At 42.7% G+C, this 27,332-nt stretch overlaps 2 protein-coding genes across 5 annotated transcripts in view; both read left to right on the top strand.

The window, feature by feature from the left end:
- Nucleotides 1-11,734, top strand: part of LOC307064118 (E3 SUMO-protein ligase RanBP2) — a gene marked incomplete at its 5' end in the record, with an annotated part of 49,939 nt that extends 38,205 nt beyond the window's left edge. For 3 of the 4 annotated variants that reach the window (XM_079720605.1, XM_079720607.1, XM_079720608.1), the window contains 9 exons: nucleotides 1,825-1,995; nucleotides 2,612-2,704; nucleotides 3,006-3,184; nucleotides 4,819-5,023; nucleotides 5,609-5,710; nucleotides 9,071-9,216; nucleotides 10,125-10,398; nucleotides 10,525-10,850; nucleotides 11,222-11,734. In XM_079720605.1, coding sequence (XP_079576731.1) covers nucleotides 1,825-1,995; nucleotides 2,612-2,704; nucleotides 3,006-3,184; nucleotides 4,819-5,023; nucleotides 5,609-5,710; nucleotides 9,071-9,216; nucleotides 10,125-10,398; nucleotides 10,525-10,850; nucleotides 11,222-11,527 — 1,802 coding nt within the window. In that variant the 3' untranslated portion in view covers nucleotides 11,528-11,734. Of the gene's footprint in view, nucleotides 1-1,824; nucleotides 1,996-2,611; nucleotides 2,705-3,005; nucleotides 3,185-4,794; nucleotides 5,024-5,608; nucleotides 5,711-9,070; nucleotides 9,217-10,124; nucleotides 10,399-10,524; nucleotides 10,851-11,221 lie in introns of all 4 variants that reach the window. The other variant, XM_079720606.1, reaches the window with a different exon arrangement.
- A 1,615-nt stretch (nucleotides 11,735-13,349) lies between these two features.
- Nucleotides 13,350-27,332, top strand: part of CCDC138 (coiled-coil domain containing 138) — a gene marked incomplete at its 5' end in the record, with an annotated part of 53,354 nt that continues 39,371 nt past the window's right edge. Inside the window, 7 exon segments of the mRNA XM_079720661.1 lie at nucleotides 13,350-13,530; nucleotides 13,671-13,865; nucleotides 16,536-16,621; nucleotides 16,625-16,657; nucleotides 18,353-18,538; nucleotides 23,789-23,947; nucleotides 26,728-26,847. Of these exon segments, the coding sequence (XP_079576787.1) occupies nucleotides 13,350-13,530; nucleotides 13,671-13,865; nucleotides 16,536-16,621; nucleotides 16,625-16,657; nucleotides 18,353-18,538; nucleotides 23,789-23,947; nucleotides 26,728-26,847 (960 nt within the window).

Consider the following 27,332-nt stretch of genomic DNA (forward strand, 5'->3'; position numbering starts at 1 on the left):
ATGTGTACCACAGGGAACCGAGTGTTTCTTTTAGCGCTTTCTTTTTGGACATGGAAGATGCTGTGTCTGAAAGTAGGCCCCACGTATAAGAGCCACCATTATATCCTGGTGTGTTCCCGGTGTAGTACAGACCACTTGTGGGAGAAAGCGTTGGTGCTGCAGTGGAGTACTTGGCAGCTGGCTCTGTTAGAGATGGTCAAGGAGCAGGTTGTGGAGGTGAAAACTCACTGTTAGGGTTTAATAATATATCTTGAGCAACACAGCTGTGTTACAAGTTGTCAAACAACTACAATGATCACATGACAACCTGTGAGTTCTGGGACTCTCAGTTTTAAAGTACACCAGTCGTACTACTTGCTACAGCGCTCTTAGCCTTTATTCTTAAGGATGCATTCCTTGAAAAACTATATGAATAGTGTGGACTTTTTTCTGTAAAGGGTACATACTTGTACACAGACTCTGTGGGCCCTAGGTGAAGAGTCCCTGATCTGAGAGCAAATTTACCAAAATACTGCTGCAGGACAAAGAGTCCTGTTCTGTTTCAAGTCTGAGAATGTCATGGTTTCAAAGGACCATAGAGATGAAGACTTGAGGCTGTCTGATAAACAAGAATCTCTATCTCACAGTGTCTTTTTGTGGTCCTTGGCTAGGAATTAATGCTACGTTTTTGTAACAAAGGAGGGTGAAAGGCAAGTTCAGTATTGCAAAAGGGCTGTTCTCTGGATCAGCATCATCCAATAGAAATAAAATACGACCTGTGTGTAATTAAAAAGCTTCTAGTAGTCACATTTAAAACTAAAAAGAGAAACATGAAATTAATTTTATTAATCTATTCAGCTTAACGCATTATGTCCAAAATACCATTTTAACTTCTAATCAGTATAAAAAATTAATAAGATATTTTCCCCCTTGTTTTTGGTGGGTATTTTTTGTTTGTTTTTTGTTTTTACCAATCTTCAAAACCCAGTGTGTATTTTTACACTTGCAGCACATCTCAGTTTGGACTGGTTGCACTGCAGGTGCTTCATAGCCAAGTGTGGTCAGGCGGCCATATTGGACAGTGCCAGTTGGTACAGAGCATGCTTCATGGTTTGCTTACTCTTATCAGTTCCTTTAGCCAGAAGTCCTTCTTTATAGACCAGAGCACATTGTACGAAGAGTTCCTTTTCTCTCCATGTTTTGCCTTTTTGTTGTTTTGGTTTTTCAGCTAATAGAAATTGTCTTAGGTTCCTACAGGATTATTTACCCAGAGGATAACGGGTTTAATTTAATTTTATCTATTATCATGCTTGGAAATATAGAAAATTGGATATAATTCTAATCACCCGCCATCCTTGGCAATTGTTAACTTTCCTTGTAGGATCTCATCGAGGTTGGCTTTGCTTTAGTTTTGTATTTATACTAATCTTTGCTTATGACTTCTTTAATGTTTCAGCTATCGCAAATGTATGGATATTTTGCTAAACCATTTAGTATTCCAAGTATGATTGTGGTCGCACTTTTTAAATACCTTTTTAATTTATAGCCGTTAATAGTAGTTTTTTCAATGATCAGTAAGTAGAAGCAGGATTTTTTTTGGGGGGGGGGTGCTTATTAAGTAGATTCTGTGTCCACTAAGGGTTTTTGATAGAACATTACCTCAGGCTTCTAATTCTAATTCATGGTTATTATGAGCTGTGTCCAAATCAAAGTATGTGTGTTTTTATCAGCATGCTGTTTTAACCTAAAGATTAAGTTCCATGATTTTTATTTTCAGTTAGAATATTGACATTAATTAATTACTTAACACCTTGTCTTTATCAATTTTTTTGACTTGTCTTACAGTGGAAGAGAAGAAAAAGCCTGAAGATCTTCCGTCAGATGACGATGTTCTCATTGTGTATGAGCTAACCCCGACCCCTGAGCAAAAAGCTCTTGCAAGCAAACTTCAGCTTCCTCCCACTTTCTTCTGTTATAAGAGCAGGCCAGACTACGTCAGTGAAGAGGAGGACGACGGTAAGTCTTCTGTTGCTTTAAAGCATTCTGCTCATGCTCCTCATAGTGAACGGGGTGATGAAATTGTTTTCAGCCTGCTTCCTAGAGCCCACCCCTGCTGCCCTGCAGGTCGATATTGATCCTAAATGTATGTGTGAACACTCAGTGCATGTCATGACTGAAAGAGCTGCATTCATTTATTAGCATTCCCTGGGTGGCTGCCGTGAACAGGGCAGGCATTTTGAGGGGACTGAAAGCAATTCTGATTTCCCCAGGGTCTCAGAGGGGTGGGCGAACTGTGAGGCAGAGACAGGGTCTTACTGGGGAAAGCTCTGTGGGCCCTGTCCACGTTTTCAAGCAGAGGAGTTATACGTGCTCAGAATAATTTCAGCAGGACAGTCGGGCAGTGGTGTGGAGGACTGGGTCGTGGGAACTGGAGATGGGAAGGGGAGCCAGAATGCCAGAGTAGCTCAGACAAGGCATTCGGGGTGTGGAATAGGCAAAGTTGGTTGCTATTTGGATGTGGGGAGTAAGGCAAAGTGTGAAGTTGGAGATAATTTTCCTAGATTCCTGGCTGGAAAATCTCCTGAAATTTACTGGAAGTTCTTTTATTTAATAAACCAAATTATACTTTAAGATGAAGATTTCGACACAGCTGTCAAGAAGCTTAATGGAAAACTATATTTGGATGACTCAGAAAAATGTAGACCATTAGAAGAAAATCTAACAGGTATGTAACAGGAAAATTACTAGTTACAATGTTTTTTCAAAATCTTCTGTTTAAAAGGAATCTCGCAATCTGGTCACCTCTGTAATTACCAGTTTTGCCTTTTGGTGACTTAAAATATTTAAAAATAACATGAAGTGAAAAACACTGTGCTTCTGGTGTGCTTGTTCTCCATCAGCATCCAAGGTCTTGTTATTTGGGTCTATAGTCTGTCCATGACACTGAGGGCCATTGTGTGTGGAGTAGTTGGACTTCATCTACTTTCGTCTTAACTTTCTTTTCCTTGGGTTGTTGGGATTTTCAGATAATGAGAAAGAATGTATTATTGTTTGGGAAAAGAAACCAACAGTTGAAGAAAAGGCAAAAGCAGATACGTTAAAGCTTCCACCTACATTTTTTTGTGGAGTCTGCAGTGACACTGATGAGGACAATGGAAGTGGGGAAGACTTTCAATCGGAGCTTCACAAAGTTCAGGAAGCTCAAGTAAGACCGTCTCTGAGTGTTCCTTCTGGCCCAGTTGCCTCTGTTGACGCGATAAGCTAGAGGGTCCTCACCACGTGGTAATAATGGGGTGCGTCTGGCAAGTGGTCAGACACCTCGGGCAGCTCTGGCCAGAGGAGGACTCGTGTTCTGCCCAAGGACCGGAGGCCCCCCTGTGACCGGTGTGTGTGCTGGGCTTGGGGAGTCAGGGCGGCAGCGTGGCGGTGCAGATGTCCCTAAGAAGGTCTATGCCCTGCAAAGAACGGTGTTAAGTAGTTCATTTTCTGTGCAAGTTAATTGATTGTGGAGTGGGCAGAGTGGATAGCAAATAGCATTTGAAACTTAGTTCCCCTGACGTATATACCTTGCTTTGCCAATAACTTCGTGATTTGGTTACTTTCTTAGCTCAGGTGTAGTAATTTTAGTAGCTGTCAACACCTTGGTGTCTTAATTTGTATTCCACGGAAACTAGAAGACAAGGTCCCTGTCTTGTAATTGTTTACAATCTAATTTTGACATATTCAGAATGGTTCCTTGCCTCTCAAGAAATACTGTTTTTTTAAAAATTGTTGGAAAGATGGTTAAAATGAAACAGAGTCCTAGAGTTAGTTATGAATGCAGTGTTTTATTTAAAGGATACGTGGGTAGAGAGAGACGTGGCCCAACACGTGGCCTGAGTCTGTAGGAGACTTACTACCCTTCACCGTCTGTCTGACTCTGAGGAGTCTAGCTGGCCTGCTTTTTTAGTTGTCCACCTAGGATATGCTGCCTGTTCCACAGGCTTCAGCTTATTCATCGGTGCACATATAGCTAGTGGCCATCAGCTGCTGTAAAGACATTACTTCCTTGTTTATAACCAAATAGATTTGTGGAAGCCCTATCTGAAGTTTCTCCATCAGCAGCCTTGCTATACTAAATCTGAAGTATATTTTAAATCCCTCAGCAGTTTCCCTGGTCTCAGTGGAAGTACACAATTGCGATTTCTCTTAATCACCTTCTGTAATTGCTTCTGCTGCTGGAGGCTTTATTTATTTAAAAATTTATTTATTAAAAAAATTTTTTTTGGATGCATTGGGTCTTCGTTGCTGTGCACGGGCTTTCTCTAGTTGCAGCGAGCAGGGGCTACTCTTGTGGTGCGCGGGCTTCTCATTGCGGTGGCTTCTCTTGTTGCGGAACACAGGCTCTAAGCACTAGGGCTTCAGTAGTTGTGGCATGTGGGCTCAGCAGTTGTGGCTCACGGGCTCCAGAGCACAGGCTCAGTAGTTGTGGTGCATGGGGTTAGTTGCTCCGTGGCATGTGGGATCTTCCCGGACCAGGGCTCGAACCCGTGTCTCCTGCATTGGCAGGTGGATTCTTAACCACTGCGCCACCAGGGAAGTCCCATGTCTTGAGATTTTTAATCCTTCTGCTTTCATCCACTTTTCAGAGGCTTCTTCTAGTCGCTCTATCTGTTTCAGTCCAATTCAGCTGTAGGTGCTGGGAGAGGTAGGATGGAAGGTGGAATGGGAGAGAGAAAAGTATGCTTACTCCATTTTGTCCAGAACTCCAAGTCCTCAATTTCTTTTAAAATAGGGTATATGATCCTTTTTGTCAATCAGTACTTAATGGCATAGTTATTTGTTACTTCCTCTTTGCAGAAATCCCAGAATGAGGACATAACTAGCATGGCGGACAGTGTGTGTACAGATGGCAGTAAAGTGACTGTACCATTTTTGTGTAAATCTGAAGAACCAGAGTTTACTACCAAATCTATTAGTTCACCACCTATTTCTTCTGAAACTGTCGATAAACCTGTGGATTTATCTACTAGAAAGGAAAATGATGCAGATTCTACAAGCCAAGGTACAATTTGATATATGTTTATAAAAACCTTCTAGGCATGCATTACTACATAAGGTACACCTGTGATTTTGAGAAGATAGACTTTTAAATGCAGATCCAGAAACTCCCTTTCTTAAAACAAAATTTGAGATGTATAAAGGGGCATGAAATATTTCGCTTTTATGAGCTTATTTTTTACAATTGAGAATAAAAAAAATCTTTAGGTATTTCCTGAAATCCTGCCTTTGAATGAATGTTTTAGATTATATTAGATTGTGTAAAGCAGGAACTGTATAGCTCTCTATCTGACTTAGTATAGATCTACATCTCATTTTTAAAAAATGATTTTGGGTATGCTTTTGGTATATTGTTCATTGAGAATAGTACCTGAAAACTTAATAACAATGAAGAAGCTCAGAACTTGGATGTCTTTCATAAGTTTTCTTCAGAGAGATAACCAGATTATAAATGTTCCACACCCCATCCCACCCCATCCCTCTCAGTAGTACAGCAGGTCCTACCCCCATTCTCTTTGGGTCCTGAGTAAAGCTTTGATGTTCAACATGTATTAAATGAAATATTAAATTGCTCTTTTCCTTTTGCCAGTGGAAAGCAAAACAGTTTCATTTGGATTTGGAAGTAGCACAGGGCTGTCATTTGCAGACTTGGCTTCCAGTAATTCTGGGGATTTTGCTTTTGGGTCCAAAGGTAAGATCAGGAGGAGTGGTTTTAATGATCGTATTACAGAAATATGCACACCTGGGGGAGCAAGCCATTTGTTAATTCACCCGGCCATTTGTTTCCCCAGCCTGCCCTCCAGCTGTCTAGTGTTGTAATAAAGGAAGGGCTTCTGTTTTATTGTTACTTTTGCTATTATTAATATAACCATAAGAATTTTCTCTTCATTCATTGTAACTGAAGGTGCTAGTCTTCCTCATCCTGAAATGCAGAACCGTCACTCCAGTTTTGGAATAACCTTGGGACTGGCACATTGTTCTTTTAGTTATACTTTTGATTTACTAATATTTCAAGATTTGTGCATCAGTAATTTTTAAGGAGATTTTGCAGTTTTTTATTTTTGCAATATCCTTGATTGTGCTTTTTAATATAAGGGTTGTGCTCATTTATAACTGGTGAGCTTTCCCATCTTTTCCAGTGATTTTTTTCTATTTTTGGTCCATTTGGGTATCATTTGTAGAAAATAATCCTTTTCCTTGATTGTTTCAAAAGCTTGAAACAATTAGCATGTTTTCTCATTCTTAAGATAGCTTTCATGTATCTGATTATAGCATCACCTAAATTGAACAAGATGCTTGATTTGTCAAATAAATTTTATTGAAGATACATACTTATTACATGATTAATCTAATTCAGAATAGTGTTCTTCCCTCTCATTTTTACTTGTTTCACTAACACTGGGTTTAGCCAATCAGCAAAAAACAAAAACAAAAAAAACACAAACAGTTCCTGTCATTTATGGAAACACATATAAAACTTTTAGAAATTACCTTCAGATGCTACGTTATGTTGGAATTCATAGCTTCACTGATGTCAGGTTGCTTTATTTTTAATTTATTAATAAGTAGCCTGAAGTCACAGGGTCATAGGTTAACAAATACAACAGTATAGTGGGTATAATTATCCACAAATAAAAAGCCAAATAAAAATTGATGTGTTAGGCTGCTTGATACTTGGTATACCTTTTTCAAAGTACTCCATCAGTACTGTACAATAAAGTGTGAGGTAGGCAAGACTCATGCTGTGTGGGAGGCTCTCCCTGAGTATTATTTGCTGATGTTCACTCCTTTTTCCGTGAGATTATTTACCAAGCTCTTTTTTAAACTACACTTCTTGTTTTGTTCTTAGATCTGACAGGAATTTGTGCTTTGTCTTTTCAAAGAAGTAGCTTTTGGTTTTATCAGTTCTTTTGTTTATGTTTTTTATTTATCTTCAGATTTTGTCACTACTTTCCTTTAAATTATCATTAGTTTTCTTGCATGTTGAATGCCTGCTTTATTTAATTTAGATTGTGCTAGTAAGCACAGAATAGCATTTTGAAACTAAAGTCCCCTGGAATCAATTTCATAGCTTTTCATGGGGAATTTTCACACTACTGTAAGTTTTTTTAATATTTTAGAATTTCATCTTGCCTTCTTTGATTAAGAGCTTGTGGGATTAAAATTTGTTTTTAAGGTAATCAATTTCACCAGAATGTTTTTTTGTTTTTTAAACTTATTTCTGGCATTGTGTGGACCTTTCTGATCTTAAACTTTTTGTTTTGGTTGGTTTTAAGCTACGAGGAGTCTTTTTTTTTTTTTTAATCCTTTCCTCCTCTTCTGTTATGTGTTATTTCTGTGGTGATTACTTTTTCTTCATCTGTTCATTTTATTTTTGTTTCATGTTTTCTTTTGTTCTTTTTTTATCCCGTCTTCTCCTGAAAGTCCTCTTCACAGGCAGGTCTGTCAGTCAATCCCTGTCTTATGTGTAATATTTCATATGGAAACTAAGAGAACACAAGGAACACCTGTTTATCTGCTGCTCCCCTTTGTCTGTGGTTTGACATTTTATCTTATTTCCTTGAGATTCTGTAATGTTTTCATTAAACCTGGACACAGAGTGGAAGCTTCCTAGGTACTGTTATCTAGAACACAGTTGTTGTTAAGTTGATATTACTGATGTGTGCACATCTTTATACTCTTACTGTATAAGTTCTTTCTTCTGTCCCTTTAGAACAGTGGTTTTCAACTCTTGGCTTCATATTAGAATTTCTTGGGAGCTTTTTAAAGAAAAAAGAAACACCTGATAGTTATGTTAGGCTCTCTGGGCCTGCGGCCCAGGCATTGGTATTTTACAGAAGCTGTTGGTGTGATTTTAATATGCACCCAGTGTTAAGAACCATTGCTTCAGAGGAATTTTGAGACTTTCTGCCATACCTCTCAGGGTATTGGGGTAATTTAAAACTTTTTTCTGCTTGGGAGTTCCTGAGCCAGTTATTTTTGAGCCCTACGCCTGTGTATCATGTAGATCTGTGGTTACTGTTCTCAGGAAGCCCCACACACAACCCGAGATTGTGCTCTTCTTGTTTCAGAGCATTCTTTTGCTGTATCTTCTTAAGAATTTTTTTTCTTTTTTCCTGTTTTTTTCTCCCCATTAAACCTTGCTTAGGAGTTACTGCTTTAGACACTCATTTTGTTCTTTCTTCAGGGTGCTGAGTTTTTAACTGATCCATGACATTTTTGCCTTCTCCTGAGTTTTTGCATCAGATGTAGGATTAGAGAGCAGTGATTTTTGTCAGCAAGTGATGAAGAGTTGGGAGGTTTCTTTCCCCTAAGATAGTGGGGAATGTATTAGCAGGTTGGGTCCTCACATTCGAGATGCGGATGAAGAAGCTTTTAGTTTTCACGTTTAGTTTTCACCTTCTCCCTGTGAGGGAGAGTAAAAGTCTTTGTTCCTCTGCGTGGGAGTGGGGAGCCTTTTCACCCCTTAACTAAGTTAAGCCTAGTATTGCTTGAGGACAGTGGGGGTCAGCTTCTCCCAAGGCTGCCAGTGCCACCTGGCCAAGAAGTTTAAGCTCCAGCCCTAGTATCTTAGGAGGAAGTTGAAGTAGAGAAGTTATAAACGTGTTTAGTCTACTTCGGCTAATATGGAAGTAGCAGATTTGGCTTCTTTGAGAACATGTTTAGGTTCAAAAGTTATATTTTTCATGTGATAGAATGTTTTATGAAATGAACTACCTTTGGAGCTGAGCTGGGTTTTCAGAGTTTCAAAGTATGTACTTTTAATTAAGAACCTGCGTCATTACTGAAAGTTCTTCTGTAGTTTAGTATCATGAAGACCTAAGGCTCCGACGATCCTAGACCCTATCTGTATATCCAGGCATAAACGTTACTAAAAGTCCTGTGTACTCACCACATGAGTTTAACATGCCAGAAGAGTACAAGTTTAAACATTTTTATTAGAAGTATGTTACATCATTGGAAATTAGATTCATTGATAAAGTAATCTAACTGGGATTAAGGGCTTATTAAAATAGATACCACTGTTTAAGTATCCTAATTTATTCATCAGATAAAAATTTCCAGTGGGCAAATACTGGAGCAGCTGTGTTCGGAGCACAGTCAGCCAGTAAAGTTGGCGAAGATGAAGATGGTAGCGATGAAGAGGTAGTTCATAATGAAGATATCCATTTTGAACCAATAGTGTCATTACCAGAGGTAAATATTAAAGAGTGAAAACCTTACTAATAACGTCACATTTTAAGTTTAAAACCTGACGTGGGCTTGATTTGTAGGGCTGGCCTTTATTTGCATTGCATTTCTTTCAAAACATTGACCGTTTCAAATGGAAGCTCTTTATTAGAAGTTCAGCCTTTAAGTTCAAATAGTCGTGTGTGTGTGTGTGTGTGTGTCTGTGTTACGCGGGCCTCTCACTGCTGTGGCCTCTCCCATCGCGGAGCACAGGCTCCGGACGCGCAGGCTCAGCGGCCATGGCTCACGGGCCCAGCCACTCCACGGCATGTGGGATCTTCCCAGACCGGGGCATGAACCCGTGTCCCCTGCATCGGCAGGCGGACTCTCAACCACTGCGCCACCAGGGAAGCCCTCAAATAGTCTTTTTAAAGAAATTTACATACAAGTGTTATTTGGTAAATTCTATATGAAATCTTTGGGAAGAACTTAATTTTTTCATGTTTGTTTTCAGTAATGTAATTCTAGGGGCAAAAAAAAAAAAACCCCAACCAACATCTAATCTCATATTTGCCACAGTCCTTTCAATAAAAAGTAAATTGAACTTTTTCTGGACAAGAATGTTGTTTTAGGCAAATTACTTTTATCAGTTTCAACCTCAATCAGTAGATAATCTTTAAGAACAAGCATTTTTTGGAAACCTCTCCTGTGAAAGAATGTATTTAGTTTCCAAAATGAGGAAGAATGTTACATAAGAGGAAAATGTGTAATGACATTTTTCCTGCCTCATCCAAATCAGATGTATTTGTAACCCTAGGATGTTAACTGTTTTCAAATTCTGTTCATGCCAGTGTCTTCAGGAATTTGGATCTTGGAATTTGTTATGGAATATTTTATAAGCAGCAGCTTAGAGATAATTTCATCTCCTGTCACAGGTAGAAGTAAAATCTGGAGAAGAAGATGAAGAAATTTTATTTAAAGAGAGAGCCAAACTTTACAGGTGGGATCGAGAGGCCAGTCAGTGGAAGGAGCGTGGGGTTGGAGACATGAAGATCCTCTGGCACACGATGAAGAATTACTACCGGGTCCTGATGAGAAGAGACCAGGTGCTCAAAGTGTGTGCAAACCACGTCATCACCAAAACAATGGAACTGAAACCCTTGAATGTTTCCAACAATGCTTTAGTTTGGACTGCCTCAGATTATGCTGGTGAGCTCTACACTCAAATGCTACTTTCCGGTTTGGGGATTTTTCTAAAATTGATAACAAATACATAAAACAATTTATAACAGTTATTATAACACAAAGGTCACTGTGTTGTTTGTTGTTTAATAGATGGAGAAGCCAAAGTGGAACAGCTTGCAGTGAGATTTAAAACTAAAGAAATGGCTGAGTGTTTTAAGAAAAAATTTGAAGAATGTCAACAGAATTTATTGAAACTCCAGGAAGAACAGGTACCACCGAGAGCAAAGGAGACAAATCCTGTGGTGTTTTTTGATGTTTGCGCAGATGATGAGCCTCTGGGACGTATAACCATGGAATTATTTTCAAACATTGTTCCTCAAACTGCTGAGAACTTCAGAGCACTGTGCACTGGAGAGAAGGGCTTTGGTTTCAAGAACTCCATTTTTCACAGAGTGATTCCAGATTTTGTTTGCCAAGTAAGTCTTAACTGTACATCACAATGGGTGTGTAGAAAAGTGCAGCACACCAGCTTGGGAAATTTGGGTGTTTCTCCTTACTTATAATTTTCTTTAGACTTCTTTAGCATTTCCACACCCCCAGCTTCTGTCCCCACAAGAACTTTCAGCCTAAAACGGTTCATATTTTTAATGCCTTGAACCTGCTAGAAATCAAGGGTGGGAAAAAGATCTTTTCATTTTTTGTCTTCTTTCACAAGTGGGTATTTCTTAGTTTTCAGACTGCATTCTCAAAGAAGCTGGGTGTTTAAGACCTACCCTTTAGTGGTTAGTTGTGTATGTATTTTTAACATTTTATTTCGGATTCCTATTAATTGAAATCTTTTTTTCAGGGGGGAGATATCACCAAACACGATGGAACAGGAGGATGGTCCATTTATGGAGATAAATTTGAAGATGAAAATTTTGATGTGAAACATACCAGTCCTGGCTTACTATCCATGGCCAATCGAGGCCAGGATACCAATAATTCTCAATTTTTCATAACACTGAAAAAAGCAGAGCATTTGGACTTTAAGCATGTAGTATTTGGGTTTGTTAAAGATGGTATGGATACTGTGAAAAAGATTGAATCCTTTGGTTCTCCTGAAGGGTCTGTTAGTCGAAGAATTATTATCACAGAATGTGGACAGATATAAAATCATTGTTTTTCATAGTAGATTTTACCTGTATAAACAGTTGAATTGAAGCCTGGCTGTTAAGACAACATGGTAATTATGTTCAGCTTTTGAAAATGGACATTTCCAATGTATAAATATAAAATTGCAGCTTATAGCTGTTGTCACTTTTTCATGTGTTATAATTGACCTTGCATGGTGTGAAATAAAAGTTTAAACACTGGTGTATTTCAGGTGTACTTGTGTTTATGTACTCCTGACATATTTGTATTAAAATGGAGTAATACTAATCTTGTTAAAAGCAATAGACCTTCTCAAACTATTGAAGGAATATGATATATGCAATTTTAGTTTCTTCTAAGATATTAGACTTCCTGCATGGATATACTTACTGTTTGGATAAAGGGACCATGACTTGGATAGTTTTTATTTCAGATTTGGAATATATTTGGTAATTTTCACTATTGGTGTGCTCATTTATGAATAAAGATTCACTTGTGAGTGGGCAGAGCCTGAGGGTAGAGACTTAACCAAAGTGCTCTTCTATGAATTCTTGCACCTCCTGTATAGCTAACGGAGTACCTTCTTTCCTTAAAATGTTATGTAGCTTCCTGTGCTCTTCCCAAGGGATTAAATTAATTTTTACATTTTAAGTAAGTTGAGTATTTAGACTTTTTAAAAAACCTGTCATCTGTTTCTACTACCTCAAACTGCATTTGGTTCTGATAGAACTTGAATTTTTCCTTGCAGTTATTGTGATAAAGTATGAGTATTTTAAAAAGGTCTATACCATGTTCTTTGGTTAAAGATTTGGTTTATACTAGATTGTTGCAGTACCTTTTTCTGGTGAATTTTGTAGCAAAAATAAAGTGACAATTGTTAACAGCCCTGACATTTAAAATATTCATTACTTGTGCATCTAGTTTTTTCATTCTGGAACCAAAGTAAGGAGATAATAAAAGATCCGTAAACTTAAACTGCCACCTAATTTCCAGAGCTCCCAAGGAGAGGACTGTTTTCCAGTTGGGTATACACTGAAAACTTACTTGGAAATGGCTAGTGTCAAAAGTTCGACAGAAAAAGGGGGACGTTCTCATCAGCCTACTCGTGTGGCACCACAGCACCGCGGGAGAGCACATTTTGCGTATTCCAACCACTGCCGGCGGTGCCTTCTGCCCTCCGGGGTTCTTTCCAGCGGAGCTGCCTCATTTTGGGTGGCAGCGCCCCCTCCCTGCCGCCGCGGCCCTGCCGCGCCGTTTGGGGTTTGGAAACAGGCTGTCCTGGGACAGCACCTGCTGACCGCCCGTAGTGCGGGGGTCACGTGGGGTCCGTGTGCCGGGAGCGGGGGACGGCCCCGACCCTCCGAGTGTGGGTGTGCGTGCATGTGTGTGGATGCGGGGTGGGCGCGCGGCTGCTTGGCGGGGACACGTGCCTGTCACGTTTCGGGGCGCCTCCCGAGGGATTCCAGTCTGCGGGAGGCACTCGGAGGCGCCCTAAAGATTACAACTGTGGACTCAAGCTTGGTAACGAATGCTTTGGGCGAAACCGACTTCTCCAGGATTAGTGTCTCACAGCTGCTTCCGATGGGTTCGAGCGCTTATGAGATGGACCCGCGCGGACTTCCCCTCGGCGCGACCGTCGGGAAGGAAAGGAAAACGGGAGAGTCCCGCGCGCCGGCCCCCAACGCGCCCCGACGACCCAGGAGCATGGACCTGCGCCAGCGGCCGCGCTTTTGCCAGGGAGACGGCGGCGGCGCGGCGCGCCGTGCGTCACGGCGCAAATCCGCTGCGCTCGCCCCGCCCGGCCGCGCGCCGTTGCCAGGGAGACGACGGCGGCCGCGGCCATGGAGCCGACGGTGGTGAAGCCGCCCGGGCAGGACCTGATGGTGGAGGTCCTCAAAAGCCGCTACGGCGTGAGGGGTGGCTGCCCCGCCGAGGTGAGGTCCTGCCCTGCCTGTCGGCCCATGCCAAGTCCCCGGGTCGCCGGATCTGCGGGTCGGAGCGTGGGCGGCGGCGGCGGCGTGCGTGCGTGCACTTGTGAGGAGGGTGCTCTCGGCAGGCACCGGGAGCGGGAGGGGCCGTGCACGTCAGCGCGCAGATGCGTGGCAGGCGTTCCCGGCTGTGACTTGCGTGCGGGTTGGAACCGCCTCGGTCCCGCCCCGTAGAGGCGAGTCCGAGCCGCTTTCACGCCGAAAGGTGTGGGCGCGCGGCCCGGTGGATCCGCGGTGGCCGCCTCTGTGCGCGGACCCGGCGCGCGTGTCGGAGCGGCAGGGAGGGGGCGCTGCGTCGGGGCGGGGGCGGGGACCCGGGATCAGGCCGGTTGTGCGGGGCGGGGGCGCCGGGCGGCCCGGCCCGCCCCGGTCACCTCTCCGTCGCTCTCTTTCAGCCCGGGCGCCGGCGGCCGGACGTGGCGGAGCGGCGGCGGCGGCCTCCCCGCACCCCAGGTAGGGCGGCGGGCCGGGTGTCCGCGCGGCTGGGGAGGCGCTCGCTCTTTTTTTCACCGAAGCAGATGTAGTTTATTGCGCAGCGTTTAATGCTTGAAGTGTATAAAGGGGAGAAATAAAGTGTTGAACGTTTGGGCACTGGCGGGATGTCGTGACGAGGTGGAAGGAGGGCGGATTCTGAACGTTCGGGGAGTTCCTGCGTTCCGACCCATAGAACAGGGTTAGAGGCACCTGCTCTGCTTGCTTCCCCGCGTCGTTGCCGGCGTCACGTGCCGGGGGGCGGGGATGAACGTCAGTGCTGTTTGAAGAGCAGACTTGATGCCTGTTTTCTGGAAGTCTGCATTAGGGAGACACACAGACAGGAAATCGGTACGTAGCTTTGTTCTCCTACGTTTCGGGGTCGAGAATGAGGTCGTTGATATCTGACCTTAGTGAGCAGCCTCTGCAGTCTTCCTTCCTGTTCACAGAGGACTTCGGTTTCTGCTCACGTGGAGATGAAGCTGGTCCGCGCTGAGATGTTACTCTGATGAGAGGAGGCGCGGCCCCGCATCCCCCCGTGGTGCCCTCAAGCGCGGGACCGTCAGTTGGCAAGGTACCCCGAGTCCTGCTCGGGCCTCCCCTGGGCATCTCTGGAAACTAAGGAGGGTCAGGGGCTGCCTGTGTGTTTGCTTTTCTCTGAGAGGAGCCTACTGAGTGGTTGGAGAAACTGACTGTTACTGAGAATTTGATAAAAGCACAAACCTAGCATCGTGTTTGCTGGCATAATGCAAAGTTACACTGTGTGATAGATGGCTCTTCATCCAGGACCCAAATGAAGACCTTGATCCCCCCCTTTTTTTTATTAAATAAGGAATTAGAGTAAAAACGAGTATAAGTTTGTTAGGCGGCGGTATTAACTCAGTCTGTGTCGTGTGTCTCCTGGTGTGGTGAGCACTGTGTTCCAGGTAGCATAGAGAGAGATGGAAGAATTCAGCCCAGGGAGTTGGTATCAATGCCTACAGTATATGTATGATGTGGTGCTGGGCTGTGAGGGGTCAGCAGTTTTGTAGAAGAGATTTTACTCTGGGTAAAACCACTGTAAAAACAATGGAAGCTAAGGTGAAATAAAGTTCTAAGTTGAATACTATTAATGCCAAAAATATGTGGCAGAAGGAAGTGCTTAGGTATCGAGAGGGAGCAGACATTTTGAAATAACGTTAAACCATAAAGATGTGTACGTGTACAAAATGAAACGTTGGGGTAATTGTGGAGAGAAAAGAAGAAAATTGTGCCTAAAGTATCTGTTGTTAACGTGATTGATATTTTGGAGTTTGAATTGCTTCATTCTCTGATTAAACGAATTAATCTATGTAAAGGACTTAGAACAGTGCTCAGTACGTAGAGAAGCACTCAGATGCACCGCTATTTATCATCATTACTGTTACTGCTGTTTCCTTTGGCGCTCACACAGTCACCTAGTTGATCTGGAGTCAGGATTTGGACATGGGGTTGATCGAATATAGAGGAAGGAAAGAGAAAATTGCTGGAAGTTAATTATGAATTCATGGAAATTATTTTCATATATTTAACTAATAGTTTTATCATCTTTAAGGTAAGCAGTCTGGGTGTAATTTCAAGTTACAAGTTGAAGCTTGTGGACTGTGACTGTTTCTAACATTGGACAGTTTTTCCACAGTCCCTAGTTGTGATCTAGTGTGGAGTCTTAGAGCTGCCCAGCACAGGCTGCAGGTGTCTGTTGAATTCTTGAGATGGGGCTGGTCTGAATTGAGATGTGCTGTGAGTATAAAATACACAGCTGATTTTAAAGATGGATAAAAGAATGTAAAATGTCTTATTTTAAAATATTGATTGTATGTTAAAATGACAGTCTTTTAGATATACTGGGTTAAATATAGTATACTGTTAAAATTTCATGTCTTTTTATGTTTTCAATGTGGCTGTTAGAATTTTGTTTTTTCTTCTTGCGGCACCGAGAGGCTTGCGGGATCTTAGTTCCCCGACTGGGGATTGAACCCCGGGCCGTCGGCAGTGAGAGCACAGAGTCTTAACTACTGGACTGCCAGGGAATTCCCCAAAATTTTAAATTATCTTTTGTGACTTGCAGTATATTCTCTTTGAACAGCACTGGTCTGGAAATGTCAACGTTCAGATGATCTTTTTGGAGAGAACACCTGGGATTCTAGTTCTGCTTCACCTTTTGCTGGTTATGTCACCTCTCAGTTAATTGAACTTTAGGGTTCCATTTTCTCACCTTAAACACTAGTTCTCTTAGTTACAATTAGAGAAAGCAGTGCCTGTCAGATCTGCCGCACGGCAGCATCCGGGGTCAGAAGGAGGAGTGTGGAGTGTTTTCAGGGTATGCAGTTTGCAGTTGAGCCTGTTTGAATGTGTAGAAGGATCTTTGTAGTGAGTTTTCAGCATCAGTGATTGGTGCTTTACAATTTTTCCTTTTGCTTTTTTAAACATGTTTACTTGTTACATTTTTCACAGTTGTTACGCTGTTAATATTTGAAAAGCAGTCTCACCTGCTTTAAATGCTATAGGAATCTCCCAGAATGCTGTGATAGAATTTTTTTTAAAGCCTAGATGATGAACTGGATTCTTTTCAAGATTTAAAACAACGGGAAACAGAAGAAGAGTTCATTGGGAATGATTATAGGGTTAGTACCTCCTAAATAAACAAGCAGTCTTTTAAAGAGATAAACAAAGTAAGAGAAATACTCATTTTAGAACAGTCATTTAAACAGTAACTCTGTCACGTAGGGCACATAAAGCTTACCCCATAGTAATAACCCTGGTTCTCAGGGGTCTGTATTTCTGTGCCCTGGATTTTTGTAAGCCATGAGCTGGTTACTGTGCTTGTCATTAAGCTAAAGGAGAAGAAAAAATAAACTTCATGATTTTCCAGTAGAATTTCTACACTCTCAGAGTTTATCAAGAGCGCTTAATAATCAACTGAATATTTTTATAATTTCTTCAGTTCTTTTTCATGCCATTATTTCTTAGGAAGTGAGTAAAATTATGGTAGCAGGTGGCTATTCCTTAAACATTTTAGGAAAATAGTCCAGATCACTTGAGGTCTGGCTTCCTTTGGCCCTGAGCCAGTAGTTGCTCTCTGTGTACCTGGCTGCCTACCCTAGTTTTGCCAGGATTTCAGGAAAAGAGGCAGCCGGGGTGGTGCCCTCCCCTCTTGGCCGCAGGACCTGGCTGCCCCCGGGAGCCTCTGCGTCTCCGACACACACAGGACACTCGCTGCTCCATCCTCTTCCTGATTCATCTCAGTGTGCGAGGAGCATGAAGAATACTGCCGGCTTGTGTTTCCTGCTGTGCGGTGGATTTTCCCATGGATGACCATTGAACACATGCTGAGTGTGTGTAAAGGCTGACAGAACTAAGGAGTCTTCAGGCCGGTGCTGGGGGGATGGGAGCCCAGAGAGGGTGTCGCCCCTTGAAGGGCGTCTGCTGAGTGAGGGAAGGGAGACGCTTTCCTTTTTAAATGTTCCTACTTTTTGTCTTGGCTCCCCAGTCTGTCCAAGACGGGGAGTACTGTGGGAGAGCCCTTCTTAAAGCCGGGGCAGCTGGAGGCCAACGCAGGGGAAAACCACGGTACTCGGGATTAGCGGAGCGTGCGTTCTGATAGCTCAGTGCTGGCGAGGAGCGAAGCAGCAGGGCCTCGCCCTCCACTGCTGTCAGGGGAGCTGGCTAGCTTTGGGCACCGCGCAGTTGGCTCTGCATGCGTACCCGGAAACCCTGCAGTGTCGCTGCTAGTCGTGTGCCCTGGGGGAGCGCTCACCGTGGGCGCCAGGAGCCAGATGCAGGGCCGCCTGGCGTCTGTGCAGGCAGCACCGCTCAGGTGTCCATTAGCAAAAAACAGCACAGGTGAAGCAGTGGAGGGTGGTGAACCTGCCACCATCGTTAATACAGGAACGTGTTATTTACCGGGGGAGGTTATAGAGGTTGTGTAATTATAGATTATTTAACTACAGACGTTATATAAAGTTTAAAGATAGGCAAAACAAATAATTTTTAAAATATAAGTAGTAAAAATTAAAAAGAAGTGAAACAGTGATGAACACTGTATTTGGGTTAGTGGTTACTTTGGTGTAAGGGAGAGAAGGGAATGTGCTCCGGGGTTTCTGGGGTAACTTTCCATTTCTTGGCCTAGGCAGCTAATCCATAAGTGCTTTCGTGCACTCATCTTTGAAGTAATCTCAGATTTATAGAGAAGTTGCAAAAAGACCACAAAGAATTCCTGTGTGGCCTTCATCCAAATTTTCTAAATGTTAACTGTTTGCTATATCATTCTTTCTCTCTGCATATAGTCCTTGAAACTTTTTAACAATACTATGAGGATATTTAAAACTATAAATTAAGTTTTTAATTTAAGTTTAATTTTCTTAGCAGTTGCTGGGCCAACTAATTTGGCCTCAGATTCAAGGAACTGGACTGACTGTTGCAGTGACGCTAGTGACTCTCCTTCGAAACGTGTCAGCTCCCCAGCGTCCAGAGCTTCAAACAAGCAGGGTGTGCTTCCACGTCAGGTCAACCAGATCTACGTTGAGTTACTCCAGATATACCAGAAACTGCAGGTGAGCCCTCAGGCTGAACCGAGGGTCCGGAAATGTTGGTGTTGTCAGCGCCGAGCATTGAGGAAACATGAACACAGGTGTTTCGTTTTAATTGTGTTAGTTAAGTGTTTATTTCCATCCCATCCTTACTGAAGAAATAAAACAGAATTTGCTGGTAAAGTATGCTTTTTGAAGTAGGTGTTCTAGATTCATTGTTTTAAATACCTGTATGTGAAAATTTCTCCTGTCAGCTCTCACCAGAATTCAGTTTAGAACAGCAGCCTTTATCTTCTTCGTCTCTAAAGGATGTAATTCATGTCTTTCTCAAGCATCCACTGTGTGGGAGTACAGAAGGAAGCAGAAGTATATGTAATAACAATTTCTATTTGAAATTCTTCTGGTTGGAAATATATTTTTACACACATGAAATAAACATTTTTTAAAAGCCAGTATCATTTTGTCTAAATAATTCAGATCATAATTACTGTAGCATTTCAGAAGATTATTTTGGCCTAAAATCGCTGGGGGAAAGCTCAGGGAGAGATTTAGTGTGGTAACTTGACAGAGAGGCAGAAGTTCAAGAGGACAGGAGCAGGGGAGGACATTCTTGGTACACGGAGTTGGAGGTGAGACACTTCCGAAGGAGGCTTTATCAGGCTGTGAGGTCACCAGCCTGTCGGGGGAGAAGATGCGGACAGCTCAGGCCGAGGAGCGCCAGGGTGAAGCCAGTGTGTTAGGAAGATGCCTTCGACCGTACTTCACAGGGTAAAAAAGAGTAAGGGTTCTAAGGCCATAGCTATCATGTATAGCAAACACAATAAAGATATAAATAGTTAATTTAAAAAATGAAGTACAGTGGGTTAATCTGGTTTAATTAATCTGCAGTTTAATCTGATTTAAAAAACTACTTTGTGGTCTTTTATCGTGTTGTCGTTAAACATACATTTTTGTTATGCTGTGTGATATCATTCATTCAGCAAATATTTGAACACCTGTTAATATGCTTTTTGATGCTAAATGCTGAGTATATAGAAGTAAATAGAGTATATGGTCCTTGCCATACATAGCTTATGAGAAGTGATGCATAAGTGCCCATGTAGTTACAGTTGTACAAATTTTAGTGAATAATATAGTTATAATATGAACACCTGATTGGAGTGGACTGAGAGACCAGGCAAGGTATTTCTAAGAAAATAACACTGAAGTCAGACGCTGAAGGTTGGGTAGCGTTTAGCTCAGTGAAAGAGGTCCATAGTAGACAGACGTTCTGTTATGAGAAGCCCCTGAGGCCTGGTAACACTCATTCAAGGGAAATGTAGCAGGTGACTCTGCAGAGTTGCTTAAATAAATGGATTGGAGGGGACGGGTGTGGAAGTTGATAGCCTAGATAGGGTATTCTACTGCAGTGGTCCCGGTGAGGGATACTGGTGACTCAGAGTGGGATGGCGGCAGAGAAGCAGAACTGAGTAGGTTGGAGATTTATTTTGGACTTGGGGTGATGTGTTGGATATGGTGCAGAGAGAATAAGGTGTTGAGGATGATTCCCGCGTTTCTGGTTTGTACCACTTGGAGGAAGAATGGATTTAGGGAGAAAGATTGAGATTTTCATCTGGAAAGGATCAGGTTTGAGAGTTAAATGGAGATATAGGTCTCACGCGGTCAGTAGGTGAGGTCTGGAGCGGGTGCAGTGTGACGAGGTGGAGCAGTGCCCTGGGCTAGGGTGAGGGCCCTGGGTGTGGAGGGGAACCAGGGGGCGATCAGAAGGTCTTGGAGATTGTTTCGGTTTGGGAGATGTGCAACAGGCTTGTAGTTCAGGGGGAATGCAGGTCAGTGTTTTGGGTATTGGAAATGGGCTGCTTTTTGCTGAGATAGGGAACAAAACTAGAGAAGGAGAGGATTAATTAATTCCATTTTTAAAAAAATTCTGAGTTTTTGTGCAGGAAATAATTTCTTCATTTTCTTTATTTTACTAGGTAACACTGTATTTTCGTTTTTTATTTGTTTTCTTTCTTAACATTGTATTTTTTGGCTGCACCACGTGACATGCAGGATCTTATTATCCCCAACCAGGGATCGAACCTGTGCCCCCTGCAGTGGAAGCACAGAGTCTTAACCAGTGGACCACCAGGGAATTCCCTGTATAAGTTTTATTTATAAAATACAGCATGTAGAAAAACATCAGCAGTGTGCCTGTTGCCCATATTTTAGTATTTTAACATTTTATTAATATTTCTATTAGATATTTTTAAAGAAGTAAAGTGTTTCAATTATAGGTGAAGCACCCGTCTCCCATCCCATTTCCTCTCTTCCCAGGATAAAGCTCTCCCCCAAAGCCAGTGTGGGATCATTTGTGTTATGTTTTAACTAAACCCTTTATGTATTTGTATGTATGCGTTGTGTTTGAGTGTTTTAAAATTTTATGTAATGACACATTGTGGATATCTTTTTACAACTTCCCTTGCTTCATTATTATTACATTTTTGAGATTTACGTATGTGGAAAATGTAGATCTAGTTTGTTCATTTTAATTGCCATTTTGTATTCCAGCCTATAAATAAACCAACAGGACTTTATCTGTTTCTGTGTAGATGAACAGCAAGGTGGAGTGTGCCCAGCAGGCAGCTCTGTTTGCTCCCCAGCCCGTGAGGAAAGGCAGCACGAGCGCCACGTGGTCCTCTGGGGGAGTAGCGCCGTTCACCTGTGTTCCTGTCGGCAGCATCCTGGTGCTCTCTTTTCCCCGTGATCTGATGGGTGTCTCAGTGATGTTGTAGTTTGTATTTTCTGCCTTTGAGTGTTGAGTCCATTAACGTGATTCTCTCTGAGTTTAGACACTAATGATAAAACCGTATTTTTAAGCCAACCAGGATAGTAATCTACAGTGCAAACCTAAAGACCTTGAGAGTACACGAGGTAACAAGCCTGTGTCCAGGAGTTCAGTTTCAATTCTCCAGAATTCTGTGGTTCTTTGTTAATCAGACAACATAAGCACCATATTAGAATTTTTTGGCTTTCATCATCTGCTAAGATGAAAAGTTTCCAGCAAGTTTCTGCCAGTGTTTGACTGATTATGGGGACTCTTCCAGTGATTGTAGTAGAACCCATCCCTCTGAGGGCTTCATCCATGTGCCTCAGGAACCGCTGGGACTGAGGCCTCGCTGGGTGTTCAAAGGGGAGGCTGGTCCTGTGCAGAAAGCTTCTGCGTCCAGAACTGGCGGTCAGAGGAGAGCCTGAACGTGAGCCATCCCAGGAAAGGGGAGGAGGGAGGTGTACCTTCACAGGGCCTGCCAGGCACTGCAGGGAAGCAGCAGGTCAGGGTCTGATGAGAGCCCGCTTCCGGGTTCATAGACAGCGTCTTCTTGCTGTGTCATCACATGGTGGAAGGGCCTCTTTAATTTTTTTTAAAGTGTACAATTCATTTATGTTTAGTATACTCAAAGAGTTACACTGGCCATCACCCCAGCCAATTTTAGAACATTTTCATTATCCCAGTAGGAAACCCCCTTACCCATTGCATGTCTCTGCTCATGTCTCCCATACTCACCTCAGCCTTAGGTCACCACTAATCTACTTTCTGTCTCGATGGATTTGCCTGTTTTGGATTTTTCATATAAATATGTAGTAAGTCTGTTGCATATAAGCATGAGGTAACTGGCTTCTTTCACTTAGCGTGGTATTTTCAAGGTTTATCCATGTTGCAGCATGTATCAGTACTTTGCTCCTTTTTATTGTTGAATAATATTCCATTGTAAGGATGTTCCACATTTCCTTTATCCATTCATCAATTGGTGGACATTCAGGTTACTTCCACTTTTTTGGCTATTGCGACTGATGCGGCTGTGAACACTCGTGTTTAAGGTTTGTGTGGACATGTGCTTTCACCTCTCCTGAATGTGGAATTGCTGGGTCGTATGGTAGCCCTGTGTGTCTCACTCTTTGAGGACCCGTCAGACTGTTTTCCAAAACGACTGCATCGTTTTACATCCCACCAGTGCTGCACAGGGGTTCCAGTTTCTCTCTGTCTTTTTGATTCTGGCCATCCTAGTGGATGTGAAGTGCTGTCTCGTGGTTTTGATTTGCATTCCCCTGATGGCTAATTGATTTCAATTTTGGACATGAGTATTTTGTGCTACCTGAAAGCACACAGGTGGGGATGTTAGTAGGCAGTTTGGACTTGAGTCTGGAGCTCGAGAGAAAGAGCTGAGCACCGCAGTTCGGAAACAGTGAGTTGCGTACGCAGTGCTTTTAGCCCCTGGGTGGATGGAACCAAGCAGAGAAAGTATGGAGGAAGAAAGCAGCTTAATCCCCAGTCTTGAGGAGCAGCAGTAATTTAAGGGCAGTGGAGGGAGTAGAGCCCGTGGCGGGGAAAGGGGACCCGGAGGAGGTGGTGTCAGGGAGGCGAGGAAGGAGGGGACCAGAGTGTGCGACGCGTGAAACCAGGGCTGGAGCGGGACCTGCAGGTTCAGTGGTTGGGCAGCTGGTTCAGTAGGGGACGTGGGTTGAGGCCAGATGAAAGTATCAGTATGTCCAGGAGTGACTGGGATGTCAAGAGGGCTCAGCAAACGTAGGCAACATTTTAAAGAAGTTTGTGAGGAGGGGAGGCCAGTGGGCGGGGTCCAGAGATATTTCATTTCTGATGCGACGGGAGTGTTGGAAATAGTAGAGCAGTGCGTGGTGGCAGTCTCCCCGGGAGGCAGAGGCAGTGGGAGGCCAGCCTCCCTTTGTAAGGCTGCGTCCTCGCACTGTCTTCTGTTCCCCTGTGGAGGCAGAGACCAGGCTGCCTGCACAGAGGCTGGAGCAGGTGATGGATTCAGGGTGGAGGGTGGAGAAGGTTTGCATAGGCGCCATGGGGAATGCGGGGAGGTGGGAGAGGATTTCTGGGCCGCACAGGAGCGCCTCTTCAGGTGTGAGGCTTTCTTCTCCAGGGGAGCTCAACTGGTGGCGTCGGGGCAGGGAAGGTGGCTGGAGGGCAGCCCAGGCGATGGGAAGGGGAGGGGTGGAGGGCATCCCGGCAGGCGCGGGGAGCTCCGCGGTGCTCACCTTGCTTGCACCCCAAATTCTCTCGAGTCCTCACGGTGGAATCTCACTGGTGGATCCTGCAAAGTACAGGGTCACCTGCATGCCCGTCTGGTTGTTGCTGCGTCTGCGCTCACTTGGTTCCCGTGCGTCCGAAACGCCGTTCGATTGAGCTGCCATCTCAATGAATGAGACTTTCACTTGTACCGCTGGTACGTGTGCTTCTGAAAAACACTAAACTCTGCCCTTTCTATACAGTGTGAAACTGCAGCACAACAGGAATTTGCTGAAGAGCTTCAAAAGCGAGAACGTTTTCTGGCTGAGAGAGAAGAGCTGGTTTTCAGACATGAAAGTGCCTTGAATAAAATTAAAGGTGTCAAAGAAGAGGTTCTTACAAGGTTCCAGATCTTGAAGGAGGTAAGTGCATGGCGCTGACTTTAGCGTGCAGGGCCCTTCTCTGGTTTGGGCTCCCTGCTCGTTCGCATTTGCACATTTGCTCAGCCTCCCCGCCCTCACATTTTCTCCTGGACCAGTTGAAGGTGGGTTGCAAAAATCAAGAGCCAACACCCTAAGTCCTTCTTCCGTGCTATGAATCGCCTCAGAATGAGGGTGTTCTCCACACCACTATTGAACAGGAAGTGCGTGCTAATTATATAATTTAACTTAAAATACACAGTCTACGCTCACTTTCCCAGTGGGTCCGCAAATTGTCTTTTATTGCTTTTTGTTTTGTTCTCTGATCAAGGAACTAGACAAAATGCAGGCAAATCTCATTGGTTTCTCTGGATCTAGAGCAATCCACGTCACCATTTTTGCTTTTTCTGAGGCTTTTCTTTGAAGACTTTTGGCCTGTAGTCTTAAAGAGTGTGTCTTATTCTGTATTTGCCTGATTGTTTCCTAATGTTTATATTCAGATTAAATGTTTTTATTGAGACTGTCAGGTAGGTGGTACGGTATTGTTCTTCATTTCCTATCAAGAGATGGGTTACTGTACGTGCAGCTTATATAGAGGAGAATTTACTATTTGTTTGGAAAGCGCGTGCAGTCTCGCGATGGGCGCCGTGATCAAGAAGAAGAGTAGTCCCGGCCCCCAGGGTTCCCACGTGCTCCTCGTAGCTATCCGTCCCCCGCCACCTCCCCGCACCCCCCAGCAAGCCCCCCCCCACTTTGCTGTCACCCCGCAGGTTTCTGAGGCTGTTCCTCTCTCCAGTCCTTTTCTTGTGCGTCCTTCAGATTTGATCACGGGATCACAGTGTCTTCTTTCATTTCCATGTTGCAGTTGAGCTCGTCTAGAGAATTTTTTTATTTCTGGCATTTTAAAGTTCTAAATTTTCCAATTATTTTCAGTTTCTCTCATGAGAATTTCTGTCTTTCCATTTGCATTCATTGGCATTTGGAATTCAGTTAAAAATCCCACCCCAGATCACCTAAGGGTTGGCATTTTTCTTGAAACCTCATCACAGTTTTCTGGTTCTTTGTATATGCAGTGAGTTTGGGATTGTCTTCGGGACCTTTTGGATATTATTAATTTTGTATAGATTCTGGATCCTTTCGTAACACTCTGGAGACTGCTGGTTGTATGTATTCATTTCTTGAGCAGTGAGCCCAGTGGGTTGAGGCTGAATGTGTTTTCACTGTGTGGACTGTGTCCCCCTCGCTCGGTTTCCAAAGCCTGTGCTGTTGCTCTGGAGCCTGTCCTGCAGGCACCGCTGGGGGTTCTCAGCCTTGGCTGTGATGCTCTGGGTCTTTAAGGTGCCTACGCGCAGTGGGGCTGTTTTTAAACTGAACTCCTGTCTCTGCCCCTTTGCTCTGCTGCTTTCGCCGGCTCAGGGCTGATCCAGATTTGAGCACATTCCTTGGCTCCTGGGGTCCCCTCTTCCTGGTTTCCCAGCCCTGAAAAGCAGTTTCTCTCCGATTAGCAGTGTCTGGGGCCTGCCCTGGGGCAAGACTGCAAGGGAAAAGGAAACCCAGGAAACTTCAGCCCCTTGATGGTTTCTTCTCCAGGTTTTCCCTCCTTTCTGCTATTCCCTGCTTTTGTTTCCCTTTGACATTCCTTGGGTAGTTGCTTTTTGCGTTTTGTGTACGGTTTTTAGTTGTAATTAGTTGTAATCTGTAAGAGAGGCAGAGTGCAGTGGGCTTATCCCTCTGGAGATGGAACCCATGTCATACATTTTTTAATCTCTTCCGGAGGTGGAAGATTTGTACAGTGAGAATGTTAATCTAATTTTTAAAATACATATAGTATTTGTGACCATATCCTAAGTTATTTAAGGAGTCATTTAATGTAATAATAAAGTTGCATAAAGCTAATTTTTTTCACAAGCTTGGATTTTTAAACAGGGCAAAAGAATGAATGCTTGGATTCTCAGTGCTCTCCATCCCAGTTTTAGCCTTGATTTTTTTCTCTTTGGATTTGTCTGTTTGGTACTTGTAATAAGGATAAAGCTAACTGCTTTATTTTAATGGAACCTAGATGATTACTTGAAAGAAGGAAATTAACTCAGTTTCTTGATTTCCTGTGGAAACTTGCTTGTTTTAATACATTACGCATAAATTTGAGAGTAAAAGGTGAAAGAAACTATATAAGTATTCACAATTTAAATCTAAAATTGCTCTCATTTAAATGGAATTAGAGGGGAAATTGATTTTAATCATTATAAAACTGGTTAAGGAAAGTCGAATAGTTTGGGGCTCAGGAAATTTTATTATGTATTTACGTTTTTTGAGATGTACAATTTTAGCTAATTTATGAGAACAAGAAATTAGTTTGTTCTGTCTATGGAATATTTCTTCTACTCCACAAGGGTAATTTAAACCTTAAATTTTAATTCACAAAGCTATGAATAATTAACTAGTCTCTTGAAAAGGATCAGAAATCCTTCATTGTTTTATCATTCCATGATGTCAAATAGAAATTATTTCAGTGTGTTTCTCTTGTGGATTTTTCTGAGCAGAAGCAGAAAGTAGCCTTATTGCTAATTAATTTATGTAATATGTTTTAATAGGTATTTAACATATGCTTTTAATGCTTTGTTATTAGTTTGGTTGATTATACAGTTTTTATAAATCATTTGCAATATTAGTCATTATGCTTAAATACACTGATTAAAGTCCGTGTGATTCAAGGAGTTTTAATTTTTAATTAATTTATGTTCAGTGGCATTAGTGACATGGAATCTGTATTTTTTCCCTCCTAGCAACATGATGCAGAAGTTGAGCACTTAACTGAAGTTCTTAAGGAAAGAAATAAAGAAAGCAGGAGGCTAAGGTCCTCTTTTGATGCATTGAAAGAATTGAATGATAGCTTAAAAAAACAGGTAAGACCTATTTTATCTATATTAGATTATAAGACGTTCTTAGAACTATATAGATTAACAAATTGTAAGTCAAAATCTTAGAACATATTCTGGCTAGAGAAAACCTTGATTATCTTTATTTGTTACCTTTATTATAAAATACTTCCAAATATAAATAAAGTATTCTTAAGCCCTTGGTTTCTCATCATCTGTTCTGACAACCAGCTGAGATGTTTGACAACTTGAAATTTTTTAAACTATTAAGAACAATGACTAGATTAAAAACAAGCAAAAGAAAACCTGCTAACCTGGGTACTTTAGGCGCTTATTTGTAGCTTTGTGCTGTTCTTGCACCTGCTGTTACACACCACTCTTTATTTTTGGAGTGTCTGTGATGTGTTGATCCTGTGCTGGGGAGTGTGAGCTCATGCCCACTGTGTCACAGTGCACTGCCCTTATGTATGTAAGTGCTGTGGTTTACCGTGCTTAATAATACTCAAGTTGCA

Source organism: Hyperoodon ampullatus, assembly GCF_949752795.1.
Source record: "Hyperoodon ampullatus genome assembly, chromosome: 15".
Lineage (NCBI taxonomy): Eukaryota > Metazoa > Chordata > Mammalia > Artiodactyla > Ziphiidae > Hyperoodon > Hyperoodon ampullatus.